This window comes from Eptatretus burgeri, chromosome 17 (genome assembly GCF_056783735.1).
Source record: "Eptatretus burgeri isolate ZD-2024b chromosome 17, Ebu_testis_v1, whole genome shotgun sequence".
NCBI lineage: Eukaryota > Metazoa > Chordata > Myxini > Myxiniformes > Myxinidae > Eptatretus > Eptatretus burgeri.
In genome coordinates this window covers 24,766,550-24,787,492 of record NC_140977.1, presented here as the reverse complement: position 1 = coordinate 24,787,492, position 20,943 = coordinate 24,766,550, and the positions used below count along the sequence as shown (strand labels likewise).

At 41.9% G+C, this 20,943-nt stretch overlaps 2 protein-coding genes across 6 annotated transcripts in view; one reads left to right on the top strand and one right to left on the bottom strand.

Moving 5' to 3' along the window:
• Positions 1-14,783, top strand: part of LOC147009577 (uncharacterized) — a 73,400-nt gene extending 58,617 nt beyond the window's left edge. Inside the window, exon 3 of the mRNA XM_085862236.1 lies at positions 13,762-14,783. Within this exon, the coding sequence (XP_085718362.1) occupies positions 13,762-14,510 (749 nt within the window). The 3' untranslated portion in view covers positions 14,511-14,783. The remainder of the gene's footprint in view (positions 1-13,761) is intronic.
• Positions 1-20,943, bottom strand: part of LOC147009576 (uncharacterized) — a 74,340-nt gene that overhangs the window by 19,274 nt on the left and 34,123 nt on the right. For all 5 annotated transcript variants that reach the window (XM_085862209.1, XM_085862208.1, XM_085862207.1 and 2 more), the window contains exons 8-9: positions 3,910-4,047; positions 1,761-1,853 (exon numbers count right to left, since the gene is read on the bottom strand). In XM_085862209.1, coding sequence (XP_085718335.1) covers positions 1,761-1,853; positions 3,910-4,047 — 231 coding nt within the window. The remainder of the gene's footprint in view (positions 1-1,760; positions 1,854-3,909; positions 4,048-20,943) is intronic.

Below are 20,943 nucleotides of genomic sequence, written 5' to 3'. Positions count from 1 at the left end.
TGTTCACAAACTCCTCAGCTACTCTCTCATCCTTGAGCTTGCCAACATCCTCTCTTAAGGATAGGACATTCCATGAACCCACCAAAAGGGACCGCCTCACGTTAACCCAAGGAGACCGTCGTCTGGTGGACGATACCTCAGCACCACTCCGCCACACACCACCGCAATCTGACCCAGGAAGTTTACCCCGTGCTTTTCCTCCCATCATCAAGAAATTGGGGTCCCGAAGGCTTTGCCCCAATCGCGTCATCCGGTGAGCTGCCCTACGAAGTTAGTTTTCAGTTTTCTTTGTATTTGTGGGTTTTGCGGAATGAAGTGTTTCACGGTGGCCGGAGTGCAAATCCTGCCACCAACCTCCTAAAAAAAAAAGTAGTCCAACTGCAGGAGGACGTCCACAGACACAGTTGGGCACCAGCTATGGATGGCCGTTGGCTCACAAGGTGCACCACCACCCTTTGACAGGTTTTGTTTTTAATCCTGTTGTGTGTCCATATCCATACACCCTCCTCACCAGGTAACCTGGTGGGGGAGATGGTTTAGTCGCTGACAACCCGACCATGAAACTGGTTAGGACAGGTTTACATTGTACCTGGAGCAAGTCACTGATCTAATCTGGCCTGATCACTAAAAATTAAAACTGAAATGTCTTCCGTCAATAAGTATTCAACGCCCTGAGTCAATACTTTGTAGAAGCGCCTTTGGCAGCGATTACAGCTTCGAGTCCAAAGAGTTCAATTTTCGTCTCATGAGACCACAGAATATTTTGCCTCATGCTCTCAGAGTCTTTCACGTGCCTTTTTGCAAACTCCAGGCATGCTACCAGGTGCCTTTTTCTCAGGGGTGGCTTCTGTCTGGCCACTCTCCCATAAAGCCGGGATTTGTGAAGGGCTGCAGAGACTATTGTCCTTCTGCCAGGTTCTCCCATCTCAGCCAAGGAACTCAGTATTTCTGTCAAAGTGCTTATTGGGTTCTTGGTCACCTCCCTGATCAAAGTGCTTAGAACTTGCCCGATTGCTTAGTCTTGCCCAGTTCGGGCACTCATCTCTCGTCAACTGTCAGTTTGGTCGGTGACCAGCTCCAGGAAGAGTCTGGGTAATTCCATATTCTTTCTATTTCCTAATGATGGAGCTTACTGTGCTCTTGGGTACTTTCAACACTCTAGAAATTGTTTTATATCTTCCCCAGATCTCGGCCTCCTCACAAATCTATTTCAGAGTTCTACGGACAGTTCCTGGGAACTTCATGGTCGAGTTTCTGCTCTGACATGCACTGTCAATTGTGGGACCTTATATAGAAAGGTGTGTTTCTTTCTAACTCATGTCTAATCAATTGAATTGGCCACAGGTGGACTCCAATCAAGTTGTCGAGACATCTCAAGGACGATCAAAGGAACTTGGATGAACCTGAGCTCAATTTGAATTGTCATAGCAAAGGGGTTGAATACTTAATAACTCAAGACATTTCAGCTTTACATTTTTAACTTAGATGTAAAAATTCCTTAAAAAAAAAATGTTTTCACTTTGTCATTATGGGGTATTTTGTGTAGATCGGTGACAAAATTTTTTGAAATGTAATCCATTTTAAATTCAGGCACTAGCACAACAAAATGTGATGAAAGTCGAGGGGTGTCAATACTTTCTGAAAGCACTGTGTATCATTCAAATAACAAAGGTTTTTGTTGTCAGCACGATGCTGACATTAAAAGATGTGTGTCCGTGCTAGAACATGAGTTGCAAGAGATTAGGAGCTCACTGTCTCACCCTTCTCGTGTCTGTAAGAGAATGAAATCCGCTGTCGTCGACGCTGGCAGACAATGTTACCTCTTCAGATACATCTGCCTCACCCTCATCCGTCTGCAAATAATCGATCACCACATACAAAGTGGGATAATGCGTAGTACGAGCATTGCATTGTGACTACATACAAGGCAGACAATACGCCGATACATTTATTTGTTTATTTATTTATTTATCTTTGTCCTCTGCATCCACATCAGCAACCTGTGCTTCCAGCACTCACCTGTGTCCTGCACTTTTTCACCTGTATTTGGTTGATTCCTGATAAGTCATTAAAGAGAAACTTTATAAGTGCCAGCATACTTGCTATGGCTGGCGTTTGGAGCAAGGCACCGCACGCAAGCGCCAGTGTTTCCAAGTTAGAAGAATCTATCAACCTCTACTGCGAGATGTGGACTAAGAAGAGGAAAAAAACATGAAATCTACGGTGTGTCCGCGAGATCTTCTCAAAACGTGAGCAGCACATCAGGTGAAGTGAAATGAAGGAACTGGAGCTCGACTTGGTGAAATTCCCCCATTTCCATCCATAGCGATTCAAACAGATATTTGATATTCGTTGGGGGTCTACAAGTCACCAAGCAGGACACACAGCTCAAGGTAGAGAATTTTTTTCCCCCCCCATCGAATGACTGATCCTCACGATATGATCTGAAATGATCTCTTTGTTTCGTATTACTTCGGCACAAATGTCAGATTATGTGACTAGCCTCCAAAATTCAGACTGGTGTATCGACGCCTTAAACAAGCCAACCACCTCCTCTTCTGGTCTTCATGAGAGATGCTTCAAAAGTGTAAGCAATCTGAAGTTCTCACTCGATTTGAAGCCTCAACACACAGAAAAAAAAGAAGAAAAAAAAACATCGAAATCTGAATAAATAAAAAACAATCTGAAAAAAATGAAGTCAAATGAACCTGAAAGCTGAATAGTGCCAACATTGTACCGGTGATAGTCGGAGCAGTGGGAGTAATAACAAGGAACCTCACTGAGATTTTGAAAACTATACTGGGGAATATTACTACAAATTAACTACAATATTGGAGGCTGTCCGGGTGTTCAGTGACAATCCTGAAAATAACCCTCAGAACAAAGATGTGAGACCAAAAAGAACTTCACAAATCGGTCCCTGAAACATGATCCTTCGCTAAAATGGAAGTGGATACTTCGAGTCCCGGGAGGATTCCGTTCCACCTTCGGAAACTCACAAAATAATGGAGATTACAACCAATGGCAGAAGTGAAGCTGAAAATTGCAAAAGGAATGCGTAGGGATCGGATATCTGCCGCATGGTTTCATCAGGATCCTTTCAATCGAAGCGAGTTGCACTCTTGTTTGTCCGACACAATGGTGTTGAATCAATTGCTCCCACATTTTCAAATTCTACAACCTGATGTTACGATAACATCAATTCCAAGAGAGAATGGAGAAGAAAAAAAAATCACTTGCGATCCATCTATTTAATACGTACATATGGAAAAGGGAAAAAGAAAAAGAGTGTGGTAAGGGATATAAATTGAGGAATAAGAGAAGCAGGGAGGAGAGGAGAGAGAAAGGAGCTTCTTCTCCTTATTCTCCTTCTTCTTCTTTCGCATGCACAAAAGGGCTGCGTGCTTGCATCAGTTGCTTAAGGCGCAGTTGTTTCCATGATGCAATGTCCTCTGTAGGTTAGAGCCGGAATTTGTCATTGAGTCAGGGTTGCTGGCAATAACTCGCCTACTCTTTGTGAAGGAGATCGCAGGATCTTTAACGTCCACCAACTAATGTTGGCAGACGGGACGCCCGGTTTAACATCCGTCTGAGGGACGGCACACGCATCGATGCCTCACCCTACCTGCGAAACACAGAAAGGAGGGTAGAGATGATTAAAGGAGTAAGGAGTGAAAAATAGGTTGGGAGGAAGTAAGGAGAAGGGAAGAGAAGGAATATATGGGTGATTGTGGGATTGTGGTTGGGTACAAGAAGTGGTCAAAGATTCTACCATTTTTGCATGTATCAAAAAAAAACAATTGGATAGCCCCTTAAAAAACATTCATTAAGCATTTGGAATACATGCATTATGTTTCCACGACATAAACATACATAAATACTCAGGTGAACAAAGTCGTTCTCCAGTACCTGTTGGCCCTCTGCACCAGCCGTGGTGAGTTTCCCCATATCCTGCCGCCTCTGCCGCAAAAGACCCCGCAGCCAAGATGCAAGGGCTATTAAGCTGGCTCCTGGACCTCCGCATGCAACCAGACCCCCAAAAGTTGCCTAAGGTGGTGCACGATTTTAAACAATCAAGTCCAAACAAACACCGATCCAAAGCTAGGCATATCCAAAGGTACGGCTCGGTTCGACTCCCCTCTCTCAATCGCATCAGTCGTTACCAAAGGAAATCATGAAAACACTTCCCAGTAATCTCCTGCTTGGGATCATTTACCTGATATCCATCCCCTCTCTCTCACTCATAAATATAATGTATAGGTGCAAGCTAAATCCATCAATGAAATCAACATAGAAACACAGAATAACACTGAGCGTATGAAAATGGCCACGGAAGCGGATAGGGGGCAGGATGATGTTGATGAAGAACATTGCTGTTGTAATATGATAACACAAAATTGCTTTAAATGACTCCGCCAGCATCCTATCAATTAAAAAATTTTCTGCATCTTCAGACCTCCTGATGACATTTTATGTTTACCCCATGCACGGAGCACAAAGTGGGGTGAAGCAATTGGTTCACTCTGTCTGTCTGCCTGTCTGTCTGTAGACGTCGGTCGATGATCAAGGAACAAGTCAATTTCAATTCAGTTATATATATTTTGAACACTTTAGAACATGAACCGCAGTTTAGCAGAACTTTGCCTCTGAATTTGGCAAACTGGATGGAATCTCGTCCCGAGCACGCATGCATACAGAAGAGTAACGTTATTTATTGGTTTACTCTGTCTGACGGTCAAACAAAACTGAAAATCATTCCAAACAGGAAACTTACTCTTTTTAAAGATGTCACAAAGGACACAAACAACAGGCACGAAGAACTAATATAACGCGTCAAATGCGGTGCTGTAAAAGAGGGTGCATCGACGGCGTTAAACTTCCAAAACAATGGTTTGTTTTGTTCTTTTTTACAGCCTTTAAAATATTTATCTTATTTAAATTGAATCATGTACTTGAACACTGTACAACACAAACCACCGTCTTAGCATTTCCAAAAACCTCCAGTTTAGCAGCACTTAAACATAAATATTACGCCATCTCGACCAATCAAATTTGCTCTTAGCGTCGGGGGAATATTGAGATTCAGACAAAATAGTGGCTCGTAAGAAATATAGATCATGCTCGGAAACGCAAAGAAAGAGTTGAAAAGATCCTTCCCGTGTCTCTTTTCTCAAGGTAAGGTGTTTCATGAACTCCAGTTATTAACCTCTGCCATCGAAGATGGACGGAGGTTACTGTTTTCACCCCTGTCTGTTTGTTTGTTTGTTTGTGAACAGTATTACGGAAAAACTCCTGGACGGATTTCGAAGAAACTTGGTGGGGGGATTAGGTATGGTCCAAGGATCATGCCATTAGATTTTGGATTTGGTCCAAAGTCCAATATGGCCGCTATGGCGGCCATTTTGAAAAAATATTTGAATTTTTGTTTTTGCATTTGTACATGTTTTAAGTGATTTCCAACCAAAAAAAAAAAATTGTTAGAGGAAAAAAAAAATTTGCAACTTTTTTTCAAAAAAATTTCGATTTTATTTGAAAAATATTTGAATTTTTTTTGCATTTCTTCATGTTTTAAGTGATTTCCAACCCCCCCCCAAAAAAAACAAATTTTTCAACTTTATTTTCAAAAAAATTGATTTTTGGGGGGCATTTCTACATGCGCGTCGATCTCGTTTCGTTTATTCAATCGTGGTTCAGTAGAGTCTGATCCGTTTTGACCTACAATGAATAGGATATCAGGTTCACTTAAGTGACCCAGCAGTATTGGCGGCGGAGGTTTTGCACTCTACCGAGTACTCCCCCTCTAGTTTATATATGTATTTGAAGACATAAACCTCAGGTCATGGAGGAGCCAAACAACGGTGGACAGCACGTTCACAGACTGAGTATCAAAGGGGAAGAGGGTGACAAAGACTACAAATTAATGGATGAGTGGAAAAGGGGGAAATGGATGGGAGAGAGTCAGCGAGAGTGGAAGAGAGTAGTGGTGAGTATGAGAGAGCATGAGGTGATGAAGGGCAGCACTGTTGACGGGCTGGAAGTAGAGGCACAAGACAACAGAGACAGGCAGTTGGTTCCATAGACACGTTGAATGAAATACGTTTCATACATCAGTGTATATCATTTGATTTAAATATTGAGATATAAACGGGGCCAACAAAACAGAATCTCGCTGTCTTGCAAGTCCAGAGATCATGAGCCTGAAGGTCGAATGACAATGTGACGTCATTGTAGCACTTTTTATGTCTGGGGTTGTTAACTGCATGGAATTCCATTTTTACATCCACCACCGAAGGTGGACGGAGGTTGTGTTTTCACCCCTGTCTGTCTGTCTGTGAGCAGGAGATCTCAAAAAGTTGTGGACGGATTTGGATGAAGCTTGGTGGATGAGTTGCGTAGCTGACAAGAACAAGTCGGTTCGATTTTTGTTAAGGTCGGGGTCCAGATGAGGCCTATCAGTGCGATACAAAACGTAAACTGTTCAGCCTGCGGATGTATGTATGCGTTCTACCGAGTGCTGTTCTCGTTTCACAATGTGATTTATACCGAGCCTCACCGATTCGTACCAATCTGTAATTTCAACTGCAAGGGGAGCAGAGGGGCAAGGCGACAAATGATAATTCTGACATTTCTGATGAGAAATCCCTTTTCGGAGATCGGTTGAAAGATTGGGACGCTCAGGGGCGCTGTCTGGAGTCCGACAGTGATGACCTGAAAGTTCGGACGGACCTCCCCCATCCCACTCCCTCCCCCCCCCCTTCCCTACAATGACCTCTTTATTCACTCAGCAATTGTCTTTTCAAAATAAACTGAAACACGGAAGTCATTACAGTGATCCTGAATCATCTGATGTTGAGATTACCAGTTGTACACTGTCTCTCTGTCTCTCTGTAATGATATGTGTCGTTCATATGATAGGCAGTTCCAATTTCGCACAATTGTCTTGTGCCTCAATAAAACAGGTAGACGCTATTGAAATGTTTTCCACCTGACAATCACAATACAGAAGCTTGCAGGACAATGTGATGCTGGGGAGGAGAGTCTCACCTGTCCTCCTTTGTCTACAGGTACATCTAATGTCAACATGATGTAAAGAACAGTAATATGTACCGTGTATGGAGAAATTATTTAGAGGGAAAGGGTGTATTTTTAATGTTTTGAGAGAGGTTACTCCTCGCCTCCAACCAGCAACACTCACGCAATGTTCAAATTAAGTCCCCTGCCCCCCTATCCCTCCTCTCCCCCCCCCACACCCACCCATGCAAATGTATCTATTGTAAATCATTAGCAGTGTTGAGACAGACAAAATATGATGCAAGATGGAGGAAGCCAGCAAGCACGTGATGGAGGCATCAGGAGTAGAATAATCCATGAGATGAAGAATAGAGTCAGCCTGGAATATGTGGACACAACGAGGTGGTATCATGAAGCACAGAAACATTCCATCACCTGCAAAAGGTGGAGCTTATAAAGCCTGTATCAAACCAGTATTGATGTATGGAAGTGAAATGTGGGCAATGCCGATCGAAGATGTAAAAAAAAAATAATGACACAATAAACTAGAGGGGGAGCACTCGGTAGAGTGCAAAACCTCCGCCGCCAATACTGCTGGGTCACTTAAGTGAACCTGATATCCTATTCATTGTAGGTCAAAACGGATCAGACTCCACTGAACCACGATTGAATAAACTAAACTAGATCGACGCGCATGAAGAAATGCCAAAAAATAAAATCGAAATTTTTTTGAAAAAAAAGGTGCAAAATTTCTGGGGTTTTTTTCTCTAACAAATTTGTGGGGAGGGGTTGGAAATCACTTAAAACATGTAGAAATGCAAAAAAAAATTCAAATAAAATCAAAATTTTTTTGAAAAAAAAGGTGAAAAATATCTGGGTTTTTTTTCTCTAAAAAAATTTGGGGGGGGGGGGTTGGAAAGCACTTAAAACATGTAGAAATGCAAAAAAATTCAAAGATTTTTTCAAATAAAATCGAAATTTTTTTGGAAAAAGTTGCAAAATTTTGTTGTTTTTTTTCTCTAACAATTTTTTTTTTTGGTTGGAAATCACTTAAAATATGTAGAAATGCAAAAACAAAAATTGAAATATTTTTTTCAAAATGGCCGCCATAGCGGCTATTTTGGACCAAGTCCAAAATCTAATGGCATGATCCTTGGACCATACCTAATCCCCCCACCAAGTTTCTTCGAAATCCGTCCAGGAGTTTTTCCGTAATACTGTTCACAAACAAACAAACAAACAAACAGAAAGGGGTGAAAACAGTAACCTCCGTCCATCTTCGATGGCGAAGGTTAATGAATGGATTTTCTCTGAAAAAATATTCTGAGCTCAGGAATTAAGAAAAGATTTTTTTAAATCAATAAATCAATATTTGTGAAGAAAAACCTTGGAAGAGAAGACTTGGTTGGTATGGTCATGTGCAACGAAGATCAGAAGATGAAGTTGTGAACAAAGCAATAAAACTCGTGATATTAGGAAGAAAGCCGAGAGGACGAGCTAAAAATTGTTGGATTTAAAATGTCAAGAAAGAAATGAAATGTATGGGTTTGCATGAAATTGACGCAATGTATCGTATAGAGCCATATGGACGAGAAGAGTGCCCTAAAAAGTGGGAAATGGTTGTTGTTTTTGTTGTTGTCTGTTAATGTTCTTGTAATTAATATGAAGCACACTGGTGTCTACTGTTGCCTTTGTTCTGTATGCGATTTATATTAAAGCTCCTCCATAAGCCGATGATCACTGTATGTTTTTATTTTATTTTTTAAGCCATGCCAGATCGAAATACCAGACTTGGTAGGTCATAACCCCAACTCATGCCAGATGGGACCCAAACTGCGCAGAACCTACACATATATTAATAATGCAGCCGACATGCGAGACTGATCTGGCACAGATGGGATGGTATCGGTGCCCTCTGCACATGTAGCATCAGTCAATCGCTATGATGCCACAACTTCACCTTTAAAAAAATCAATATGTTTAAACTTTAAGGTATGCTACACCATATTGAGCATGCTATAGTGCCATTATACAATAAAATATCCATTAGCAGATCGATCGATACTTCTTCGCCGACACATGTTTACAAATGTTTGTGTTAATGTCTGCGGAGCTAGAACTGCCACGCTGCATCTCTTCGATGATCTGCCTCGCAGCATCATCGACTTTGGGTTCATTGTCACGATATTCACTATGTAAAGGTTCTTTTTTTTTTCTGTCAAGACCTGTTATGCGAAAACTGAAAATTTACAAAATACCATGTAAAAAAAAAAAAAAACGACTCATTCAATATAAATTCCCCCACTCAAGGCTTTCAACAAGTCCCTTCAAAACAAATGATACACGCAGTGCCTTCAGAAACTATTCACACCCCTCGACATTTGTCACATTTTGTTGAGTTACGGCCTGAATTTAAAATGGATTAAATTTAAAAAAAAAATTGTCACCGATCTACACAAAATATCACATAATGACGAAGTGAAAACATGTTTTCAGAAATTTTTACAAATCTATTAAAAATGAAAAGCTGAAATGTGTTGCATCAATAAGTATTCAACCCCCCTGAGTGAATACTTTGTTGAAGCACCTTTGGAAGTGATTACAGCTTCGAGTCTTCTTAAGCCCGGTGTTGGCTTAGTGGTTAGGGTGGCGGCTTGGGATCCTAGGGTCCTGAGTTCAAGCCCTGTTGGCCGCTGAATTCAAATACACCAGGAGGTTGACTCAGCCTGTCATCCTTCCGAGGTCGGCAAAATGAGCACCAGTGTACTGGTAAGGGGGGCACTGCATCAGCGGCATAGCCGCGTCCCAACCAATGATGCAACCAGCAGCCACAGGCTGCACTCAATAGAGAGACAGTCTTCTTGGGTATGTCTGTATCAGCTTTGCACATCTGGATTTGGGGAGTTTCTCCAATTCTTCCTTGCAGATTTGCTCAAGTTGGGGAGTGTCGGTGAACAGCAATCTTCAAGTCTTTCCACAGATTCTCAATGGGATTCAAGTCTGGGCTTTGGTTGGGCCACTCATGGACTTTCACATTCTTGTTCTGAAGCCATTCCAGTGTTGTTTTTATGTATATGCTTGTGGTCTTCGCTGCAGTCTCAGGTCTTTTGCACTCTGAAGCAGGTTCTCCACAAGGATTTGCCTGCATTTGGCTCCATTCATTGTTCCCTCTATCCTTTCAAGTCTCCCAGTCTCTGCCGCTGAGCAGCATCCTCATAGCATGATGCTGCCACCACCATGCTTAACGGTAGATATGGTATTACATGGGTGATGAGCTGTGCTCGGTTTCCACCAGACGTAGTGCTTTTCATTCAGGCCAAATAAAAGAGTTCAATTTCCATCTTATCAGACCACAGAATCATGCTCTCAGGGCCTTCACGTGCCTTTTTGAAAACTCCAGGATGGCTGTCATGTGCCTTTTCTCAGCAGTGGCTTTCATCTGTCCACTTTCCCATAAAGCCTAGATTTGTGAAGTGCTGCAGAGATTGTTGTCCTTCCGGCAGGTTCTCCCATCTCAGCCAAGGAACTCTCTCGTTCTGTCAGAGTGATCATTGGCTTCTTGGTCTCATGCTCTCACCTCCCTGACCAAGGTCCTTCTTGCCCGGTTGACCAGCTCCAGGAAGAGTCTGGGTAATTCCATATTCTTTCCATTTCCTAATGATGGAGCTCACAGTGTTCTTGGGAACTTTCAACACTCCAGAAATTGTTGTATACCTTCCCCAGATCTATGCTGCCTCACAATTCTATCTTGGAGATCTAGGGACAGTTCCTTGGACTGCATGGTGGAGTTTCTGCTCTGACATGCACTCTCAACTGTGGGACCTTATATAGAAAGGTGTGTTTCTTTATAAATCGTGTCCAATTAGTTGAATTGACCACAGGTGGACTCCAATCAAGTTGTAGAGACATCTCAAGGATGATCAAAGGAACTTGGATGCACCTGAGCTCAATTCGGAGTGTCATAGCAAAGGGGTAGAATACTGATTGATGCAAGACATTTCAGCTTCTCACTTTAAACAAATTTATCAAAATTTCGAAAAACATGTTTTCACTTTGTCATTATGTGATATTTTGTGTAGATCGGTGGCAATTTTTTTTTTAATTTAATCCATTTTAAATTCAGGCCGTAATACAACAAAATGTGATAAAAGTCGAGGGGTGTGAATACTTTTTGAAGGCACTGAATGTATATAAAACTAGTACACTGTATTGAAAAGTTGTTCTTTCAGTCTTTTATTGAAAGGCTAATTCTGCACCGAGTTACAGGTTTGCTTGTTTTTTTATGATTTCTGATTCGATAACATGAAGGGATTACTGTATAATGTATCTGTCTCTGCACTGAACCAAAAAGATAGACAACCTACATCATTCGAGCAGTATAATTGAAATTCCAGCACCTTGAGATTAAGAACTGCCATGCAGTTGATGATTGAAACAAGTACCATTCATTGCTTTTGTTCTATCTTGGCTTTGTTGTAAACATGTTTTGGGGGTCATAGTCAAAAAACCCCCACGATGGTCAATTGGACAACCGGGACCGTGTCACAACCAAGTTCATGACATTGTTACTGTTTTCATATTTTGTAGATCTAACTACAGCCTGATAATCTTCTACGTTGTTCGTATTATCCGAGTCATCAACCACACAGCTGGACTTTGTAAACTGCATCATGTAGATTTATACACTATAAAAGGAGCCGTGTGTGCGTGCGTCCGTGCGTGTGATCAATTTCCAGGCTCCTCTATACCTTTACAATCCTTCACACCCCGAAGACCCCTTAATACCCAAAGGCTGTTTAGAACCTTAAGACACCCAAGACACCAAAGACCCTTTATAACCCAAAGGCCTTTTAAAATCCCCAACCACCTTAAAGATGCTGAAGACCCTTGAGACCCCAAGACGATTTAGACCCCCAATACCCATTATAACCCAAAGGCCCTTAGGATCCTTGATAACCATAAGACCCTTTTAAACCCCTAAAACCCCCAAGAGACCTTAAGACCCCCTAAAGCCCTCAAGACTCAAACACCCTTAAGACTCTTTAGACCAGGGTTTCTTGACCTTTTTATCCCGCCCCCTCCCAGAGGGAGGGAGCGGGATATTGTAATCGTCCGGTTTGTTTGTCTGTTTGTTTGTCTGTCTGTCTGTTAGCAACTTTATGGCAAAACGGCTTTAGCAAACACTATCAAATTTAATCCTCAGGTGGGCAATGAACCTTGGACAACCCCATTAACTTTTGGGTCCAATTGGATCAAAGGTCAAGGTCAAGGTCACGAAAATATCAAAATCGTTTTTCGCTCATAACTTCGTCAAAAATGATCTGATTAACTTCAAACTAAGTATATCGTGAACCTTATTCTATTTGTATTGTCACTTATAATCCTACCCATTCCTACAGTGAAAAATGCATATTTGTGAAGATCGGTAGGGTCCGAAGTTTTGGGGGTCATGGTCATCAGTCAAAATTCCAAATTTTCCATTAAAACTAAAACATGGTTATGGAAATACAACTTTACGGAAAACGGCTGGCTCAAACACTGTAAAATTGTATCCACAGGTGGGCAATGAACCTCGGACGACCCCATTAACTTTTGTGTCCAATTAGGTCAAAGGTCAAGGTCAGGTCACGAAAAGGTCAAAATCGTTTTCGCTCATAACTTCGTCAAAAATGGTTTAATTGACTTCAAACTAAGACTAAAATATTCCTTATTCTATTCCTGATAATCAACATTCAGATTAAGGATGTATCAAATTTAAATTTGATCCCCAAAATAACTTTATGCCTTAAATGGGCGGGATTTGTTGTGCCTGGCACCACTTGTTAGTATTGTTTCCCCCTTTGAAATTGCCGAATAATGATATTTCCCCCCACCACATTATCAACACCAGAAAAACTAAAATGTATTTTTAAAATTATTCCAATAAATATTTTCATTAAAATATTGATACACAATTTATTACATAACATGAACAGTCTTATATTATTTTAACATTAGCATTCCTAAAATCTGTCGTGTTGATCATGTCGTAGTACGATATTTTCTTTTATAGTTCTGTCAAATAAGCACGTTCATTTTCAGTGAATTTTTGTTCCGCTAATTTTTAATCGCTTGGGAAGCGGATTCGGACGACGTATTCAATGCAATAAATAGTTTGAAAATTGTTCAACCTAAAAAATAATTTCCCCCATGAAATCCGAAAATTTCCCCCAGGTTAACAATTACTGCCTTAGACTCTTTATAACCCCAAGACCCTTAATACCCCTAAGACCCTTCAGACCCCTATGACCACAATGATGTCAAACCCCTTAAGACCCCCAAGACCATTAATACCCCTAAGACCCTTCAGACCCCTACGACCGCAATGACGTCAAACCCCTTAAGACCCCCAAGACCATTAATACCCGAAGACCCTTCAGACCCCTACGACCATAATGACGTCAAAACCCTTAAGACCCCCAAGACCATTTAAGACCCTCAATACTCCAATACCCTAACAACCCTTTAAGTCCCATAAGACCCTTTAGACCCCTAAGACCCTTTAGGACCCTTAGACTCTGTTGATCCTATAGACCACATAAGAACCCTTAGACCCCGAAGACCTTTTGTCTGAAGGCCTCCTGCAGTAACACTTGAGGATCACTAGCCATAATCAAACCCTCGCCCCTTTGGGTAACCGCCTTAGTACCAAGCTTAGATTGCGCAAAATAGGGCAAATGAATTAATTAATTATCTTTGTCTTCTTTTCAGGTTCTGCTCATTGTTGTGAATGGCAGAGTGAAAAGTCCCAGGTGGCAGAGAGAAAAGCCCCACGTGGCAGAGAGAAAAGCCCCACGTGGCAGAGAGAAAAGCCCCACGTGGCAGAGAGAAAAGCCCCATGTGGCAGAGAGAAAAGCCCCACGTGGCAGAGAGAAAAGCCCCACATGGCAGAGAGAAAAGCCCCACGTGGCAGAGAGAAAAGCCCCACGTGGCAGAGAGAAAAGCCCCACGTGGCAGAGAGAAAAGCCCCACGTGGCAGAGAGAAAAGCCCCACGTGGCAGAGAGAAAAGCCCCACGTGGCAGAGAGAAAAGCACCACGTGGCAGAGAGAAAAGCCCCACGTGGCAAAGAGAAAAGCCCCAAGTGGCAAAGAGAAAAGCCCCACGTGGCAAAGAGAAAAGCCTCACGTGGCAAAGAGAAAAGCCCCACGTGGCAAAGAGAAAGCCCCACGTGGCAAAGAGAAAAGCCCCACGTGGCAAAGAGAAAAGCCCCACGTGGCAAAGAGAAAAGCCCCACGTGGCAAAGAGAAAAGCCCCACGTGGCAAAGAGAAAAGCCCCACGTGGCAAAGAGAAAAGTCCCACGTGGCAAAGAGAAAAGTCCCACGTGGCAAAGAGGAAAGCCCCATGTGGCAAAGAGGAAAGCCCCACGTGGCAAAGAGAAAAGCCCCATGTGGCAAAGAGAAAAGTCCCACGTGGCAAAGAGAAAAGTCCCACGTGGTAAAGAGCAAACGGTATCCATGACAACAGTTTCATCCCATTATAATCAAATAGGATATTTTTGTGATTACCATCACCAAAGGAGAGGGAATTGCATTTGAGTCCATTTGTTTGTTTTTCTATTTGTTTGTCCACACAGAACTTTCATGTTTTTCTTCACAACCGCTTGTCGGATTGAGCCAAAATTTTCTCCATTGGTGCAACTACCCATGTGAAATGTTTTCCTGATAATTATGACGTCATAGGTCATGTGATGTGGCAGCCATGTTGGAAAAACGAAAAAAAATTGGACCTCTGTATCTCTGAAACTGTACCAAGGAAAAAATAGAAACTTGGCACACATGGGTAATGAGTGTGATATTTTCATGACATCATCAGTGCCTTCGTTATGACATCATAATTTCATATGTAGAACGCTAATTCCGATCAGTATGAAAATTTTTGTGGGTCATCTCGGGATAAAATGGTACACAAATTTTTTTTGATGATATCATCCGTCACTTGATTCGGCAGCCATATTGTTTTGAAAAAAACCTTCCAAAATCTTCTTCTCTGAAATCACTGAACAGATTGAGGTAAAACTTTACACATATGACCGCCTATCCATGAGGAACAAAAGGGTCACACATATGATGTCATAGGTCACATGGTTTGGCAGCCATATTGGATTTACCCTAAAACCTGTAATAATACACCACTCAAAAGAAGTTCTGGTGAGGGTCTGCAGTATCTGATTGCTCTTTTTCTTGTTATATTATTTCCAAACCTCAAGAATGTTTCAATAGATCATATTGAAACTTACACAGCTTATTTGAACATATGTGTCGTATATGTGAGTAAAATCTGGTCAAAACTAGTTCAAGGTCAGAGTCAATGCCATCCAAAACATGTAAAACACCAATTAGGCAGCAATTCGAAAATGTATCAACTAATTTGATATCCACAACATTCAATGATGTATAACACTTGATAGGTCAAATTTTCAAAATTACCAAATTGTTCTTTACATGGCAACTATTGTTCATTTGGATTTCGATAGTATTGTGCTATGCACGAGTCAACATATATTTTTAATTACTTACAATAGTTCTTGTGAGCGGACCACCATTGTCTATAAGGTAAATATGTACCACGTATCAGGTCCATATCATCACTTTACATTGAATTTCCATTTCTACCAGTACACACTCCAAAAAAATTGCACATTTGAGGTGAGACATCTACAAACTCGTCGAAGACGAGTACGCTGCTCATATTTCTTAAACTCTGCCGTTTGACATTTTGTATCTGCTGCCATCGGCTTTGCTTTTGAATTTCAGCCCGAACAAGGGCTTCAAGAGTGTTGGGATGCATGTGCTGCCAATTATCCATAAAACACCAGTTTCGTTAGATCTTGTTCATACTGGTTTCTGATCAAGTGCAGTGAGTATAGTTTGTGATGAGACCTCATCTCAAACACCCTTCGACATGAATGAGTCAAAATTTGCTGCCAATTGCTATCCCATGGAAAACGAATTTCAAAAACTCATGGCACAGCCGCTTCCCCACAGCTTTGTGACAACCAAAGGTAGCACACATAACCATGTTACAACACAAAAAGGAATAGAATATTTATTTGAAGTTACTTCCTCATTGAACCATGCTGTGGCCAAGTGTCAGGAAGTCAAGATGAAAGTTCTACGATGATGTCACACTCTGTTGAAAGGTTGCTTCCAGCTTGTGAGCATGCAGTGTCATGTTGTGATGAACTTGAACCTCTATTTGCACCATAACTAATGCTTAAATGAATGTTTTTTTTTAATATTGTCAATGCAGTCAAATGTATTCACATCATATTGCGTAGAAACGCAACGCAAAACTAGATATCTGCGATCACAAAGCGAATGCTTCGGGTAAGCCTCCCCCGACTGGGGGAGGCTTACCATTGGCGATCACCCGTGAATGATGGCCATGTTTTGTTTGAGCCACCATATGACCTTAACTTTCAACATTTAGGGAGAGAGTGTAAATTCAGAAAATGTATCCTCATCTACAATGTATCCACAAAACTCAATTAGATAATTATTCAAGTTATGACCAAAAATGTATTTTTTGTTAATTAGGTCACAATCCGAAAAAGTAGGTCAAACACATGAAGCAAGTATCAGATGCACAACTTCCGTGCAGGTACACTATTATGATGCAAGAACATCTTGGAAGGCCAAGCGATATTTGAAATTTCGCAATTGCAAAATTAAGCAATGACAAAAAAAAACACATTATTTTTTTCAGACCGCCATTTGACCTTGACCTTTAACCCGGAGGGGTATGATGTAAATTATGCTTAGATGCATCTTGCTCGAAGCGATCTCGTGAGGGCAATTTCGTTCCGATCGGACAGATCTTAGTCGAGGTATGCTGAAAAAAGTTAAAATATCTATAATTTGATCACATGACTTTACAAATTAGGTCAAGGTCAAAACACATTATGCCAACTCTGCATCCTTTCCATTTGCATTATTGATGCAAAATTTTCATTCTGAAAGCCCCTGCCAGTTCGGAAATACAGCTTGGAAATTGGAAGTGTTAAAAATACAGGAAGAAAAATAAAACAATAAAAATTATAATAATTTTCCAAGTGGTGGTTTAGTACTCGGAGTGGTCAAATAAACTCTGTGGTACCATTAAAACTGGGGGCGCTAATTGTATAAACGTACTCTACAACAGCAATAAACTCAACACTGTGAAAATCGGAGGAGAATTGTTCAAGTTATGATCAAAAATGTGTTTTTTTGTGAATTAGTTATGTTGTTAGAGGTTGTGATGCCATCGTGGGAGGCTTAATAAGAGAGGACATTTAATACAGTCTCACCACGGTATAGTTACAGATTACAGTACATCTGAGAACTGGCGGGGATTCACTCACTGACCCTATTGAAATAGATCTGCATGTAGTCACACACTCACTCACAAGTCGTACGTAGAACTATTACAATAGCTTCTCTTATCCCTTTGGCAACAGGCAAGACGAATGAAGAACATTGGCAGAATCCCTTTTGGGATAAAGACATTCTTCTTCAGAGATCAAATGTTCTGATAATGTTTTGGAAGCAACTTGTTCAAACAAAAAAAATTTTTTTTTTAGTTTGAGCTTGCCAAACTGAGGCTATCATTGTTGCATTAAAAGTTGAAAAGCATCAAATAAATGTCTCTTTATGAGACAAATCTGCCACTCCCCCGCACCCTAGTTTTACCTCTCAATGTAAATCTCTCCATTTCAAAATGGCACCTGGATAACCTTTGCATGAGATATATCTTAAACAGTTCTTTATTTCACCTTTCCTCGTTATTACTCCGTGCACGCAAAGTGAAAAGCGGGGTTAAGCAATAGGTTCACTTCTGTCTGTCCGTCCATCTACAAACATCAGTTTATGATCGAGGAACAACTTGATTTTAATTGAATATTATATTTTGAACAATAATCGGAACATTAATCAGAAAACTTGATTGAATTTTGATTTCCGATTTTCCATCATTGCAAATCGGCTTGATTTCCGATCATCAATTTGGTTTCAGACAAGGTCACTCTACCCTGGATATGTGGCCTCTGCTCTCCCAACAATGGATGGAGGTCCTCAATGCCAGACAGGAAATCCGAACCGTATCCCTGGACATATCACGTGCTTTTGACACAGCCTGGCACCCTGCCCTACTCACCAAACTCTCTTCCTATGGTATCCAAGGCCATCTCCACTCATGGCTCGCAGACTTCCTCTCCTGTCGCAGTCACGGTGTGGCCCTAAATGGAGTTCTTTCATCCCCACTTCCTGTCCAGGCTGGAGTTCCTCAAGGTAGCGTCTGGGCCCTGTTCTTTTTCTAGTTTTTATCAATGATCTCTCCGACTCTCTGGAAAATCCTCTATTTTACTTTGCTGATGACTCCACCCTCTGCCGTACCATCAGTCATCCCTCAGACCGGCAAGCAGCAGCTTCTTCGCTCACTGCAGATCTGGATAAAATCACAAACTGGTCCAACACTTAGAACATGTCTTTCAATCCGGACAAATCTCACACTCTCATGATGTCTCTCCGAAAGGACCGTTTAGAAACCCCCCCCCCCCCCATTCACTTTCTCAACAATCTACTGGAAGAATTCCTTTCTTTCAAGCTTCTGGGTCTCACTATCTGACATGACCTTTCCTGGGAAAGCCACATTTCCACCTGGCCTCCAAAGCCAGTCACCGACTGGGAATCCTCCATCATGCAAAGTCCTTCCTCAGCCCACCTGAGCTCCTGACCACTTACAAAGCTTTTGTCCACAGTCTGATGGAGTACTGCTCTCGCCTCTGGGCTGGTGCTCCTGCTTCCCACCTTTCTTGGCTTCACGCTGTGGAAACCAAGGCATTTCGGATCATTGGCATCTCCCGCGATGAGGCTGAGACTTTGGGTCTCTCAGTCTCACTGCAGGTTGGTCGGTGGTCTTTCTCTCTTCTACCATCTCCTCTTCAGCCTCGCCCCCCTGCTCTCTCTGTGATTTGTCCCCACCACATTTCCACAGGGTGCTCAAGGTCTGCCAACAACCCCCTTCTGGTAAAACTACCAAAATTACGAATCACTGCTCACCTTCACTCTTTCATTCCTCTTTTTCCCCGCCTTTGAAACAAACTCCCACACTCTCTTCAATCCCACTCTTCCCTCCAGGCCTTCAAAACAGCTGTTCACCACCACCTCTTATCATCCCCCATCCAAATCCTCGATCTTTTCTACCCCCGATAATCCACCCAAGCCCACCTCTTTCAAATTCCCTGCTTTCCTTCCTGAAAGTCCCTGTAATGTCCATCTTCTATTCCCCATGTTCCATGTCCCATGCTCCCATCCCTCTCCCTTCCACAGATCTCCTAATGTCTCTGTTCCCCACTGTTTTGTCCCTCCCACTCCTGCCCCTCTTGTCTCATGTCCCCCTTGCTGTGCATTGTGTGTTAGCTCTCACACGAGCCTCGACAAGGTATACAAAAAAAAAGAAAAGCCCGTAGTTTAGCATTACTTTGGCTCTGAAATCATCCCGATCATGCATGTGCAGAGAGAATTAAGGTAATGTATTTCCTCTCTCTCCCTATGTGGCATTCAAACTAAATTATATAGCCTGGTGTTGGCTCAGTGGTGAGGGTGGCGGCTTGGGATCCTCGGATCCTGAGTTCAAGCCCCGTCGGCCGCTGAATTAATACACCAGGGGGTTGACTCAGCCTGTCATCTTTCCGAGGTCGGTGAAATGAGTACCAGTTCCAGTGTGTGTACTGGTAGAGGGGCACTGCATCAGCGACACAGTCGCGCTTCAAGAAATGATAGCTTCCCTGGCAGCTAAGCTGCCATACGACCACCACCAAACAAAATTGAAAATCATTCCAAACAGGAAACTTAATGTTTATAAGGACATTATAAAGGACACAAACAACAGGCACGAATAATTAATTTAACGCGTTGAATAAGATGCTGCATCAACGGCGGTAAATTTCCGGATTTTTTTTCCACAACCTTTAAAATATTTTATTTCAATTGAATTATATACTTCAACACTGCATGGGGTAAGGTGTTCTCTGAACTCTCCAATTGAGGCATTTTTTTTTATTTTGACAAACCGTGCTCTACTTACGGAGTGTTGGTGCTGCTGAAGCAGTTTATTGACAAGGGTTATACTGGGTAGTTTGCCATTGCCTTCACAGCATTGTTTGTTCATGCTCTATCCTTTTTAAATGGTGAGCATCAAGCAAGGAAGCAGCACGTCCATTTAAAAATTATGTTGTGACTCGGCCAGGGTTTGAACCAACAACCTCCAGGACTCAGGGCAGAGGCTCCAGCCATCACACCACCAAGTCTGATCTATTTCAGTATACTCAAACTTAAAATCTCAGCAACTCATTCTGCTTTCAGAACTCCACACAGTATTTGAGATGAGGCCTTCGTTCAAATGATTTGTGGTGTCGGCACAATCGTTTTTTTTCTCCATCCATCCATCGGGACCATACTCTATGCAGAGCGTTGGTGCTGCCTAAGAAGTCTCCTTGGCTATTGAGCACAATCCTGGATGGGTGACCACTCCAGCACAGGATACCAGCAAGCTGGTACTCTTCTTGCCGACCTCGGAAGGATGACAGGCAGAGTCAACCCCACCTGGTATTAATTCAACAGCCAAGTGGGATTTGATCTCAGAATCCCAACATCCCAAGCCCACCACCCTAACCATGAAGCCAACACCAGGCATATCATCGTTTTCTAACTGATATTAAAATGTCCCACTGATAATGCAAACTAAAATTCAGAATTTATTTCTACCTAATATGAATTCCTTTACACAACATACCACAATAACTAGTGCATATTCACGACTTAGTTGTCTTGACACGGTCAGATTCCACTAAAAAAAACTGCTCATTTTGTGAGGTGGCACTGATTTGTGCATTCAGGTTGGGGCCATTCAAATA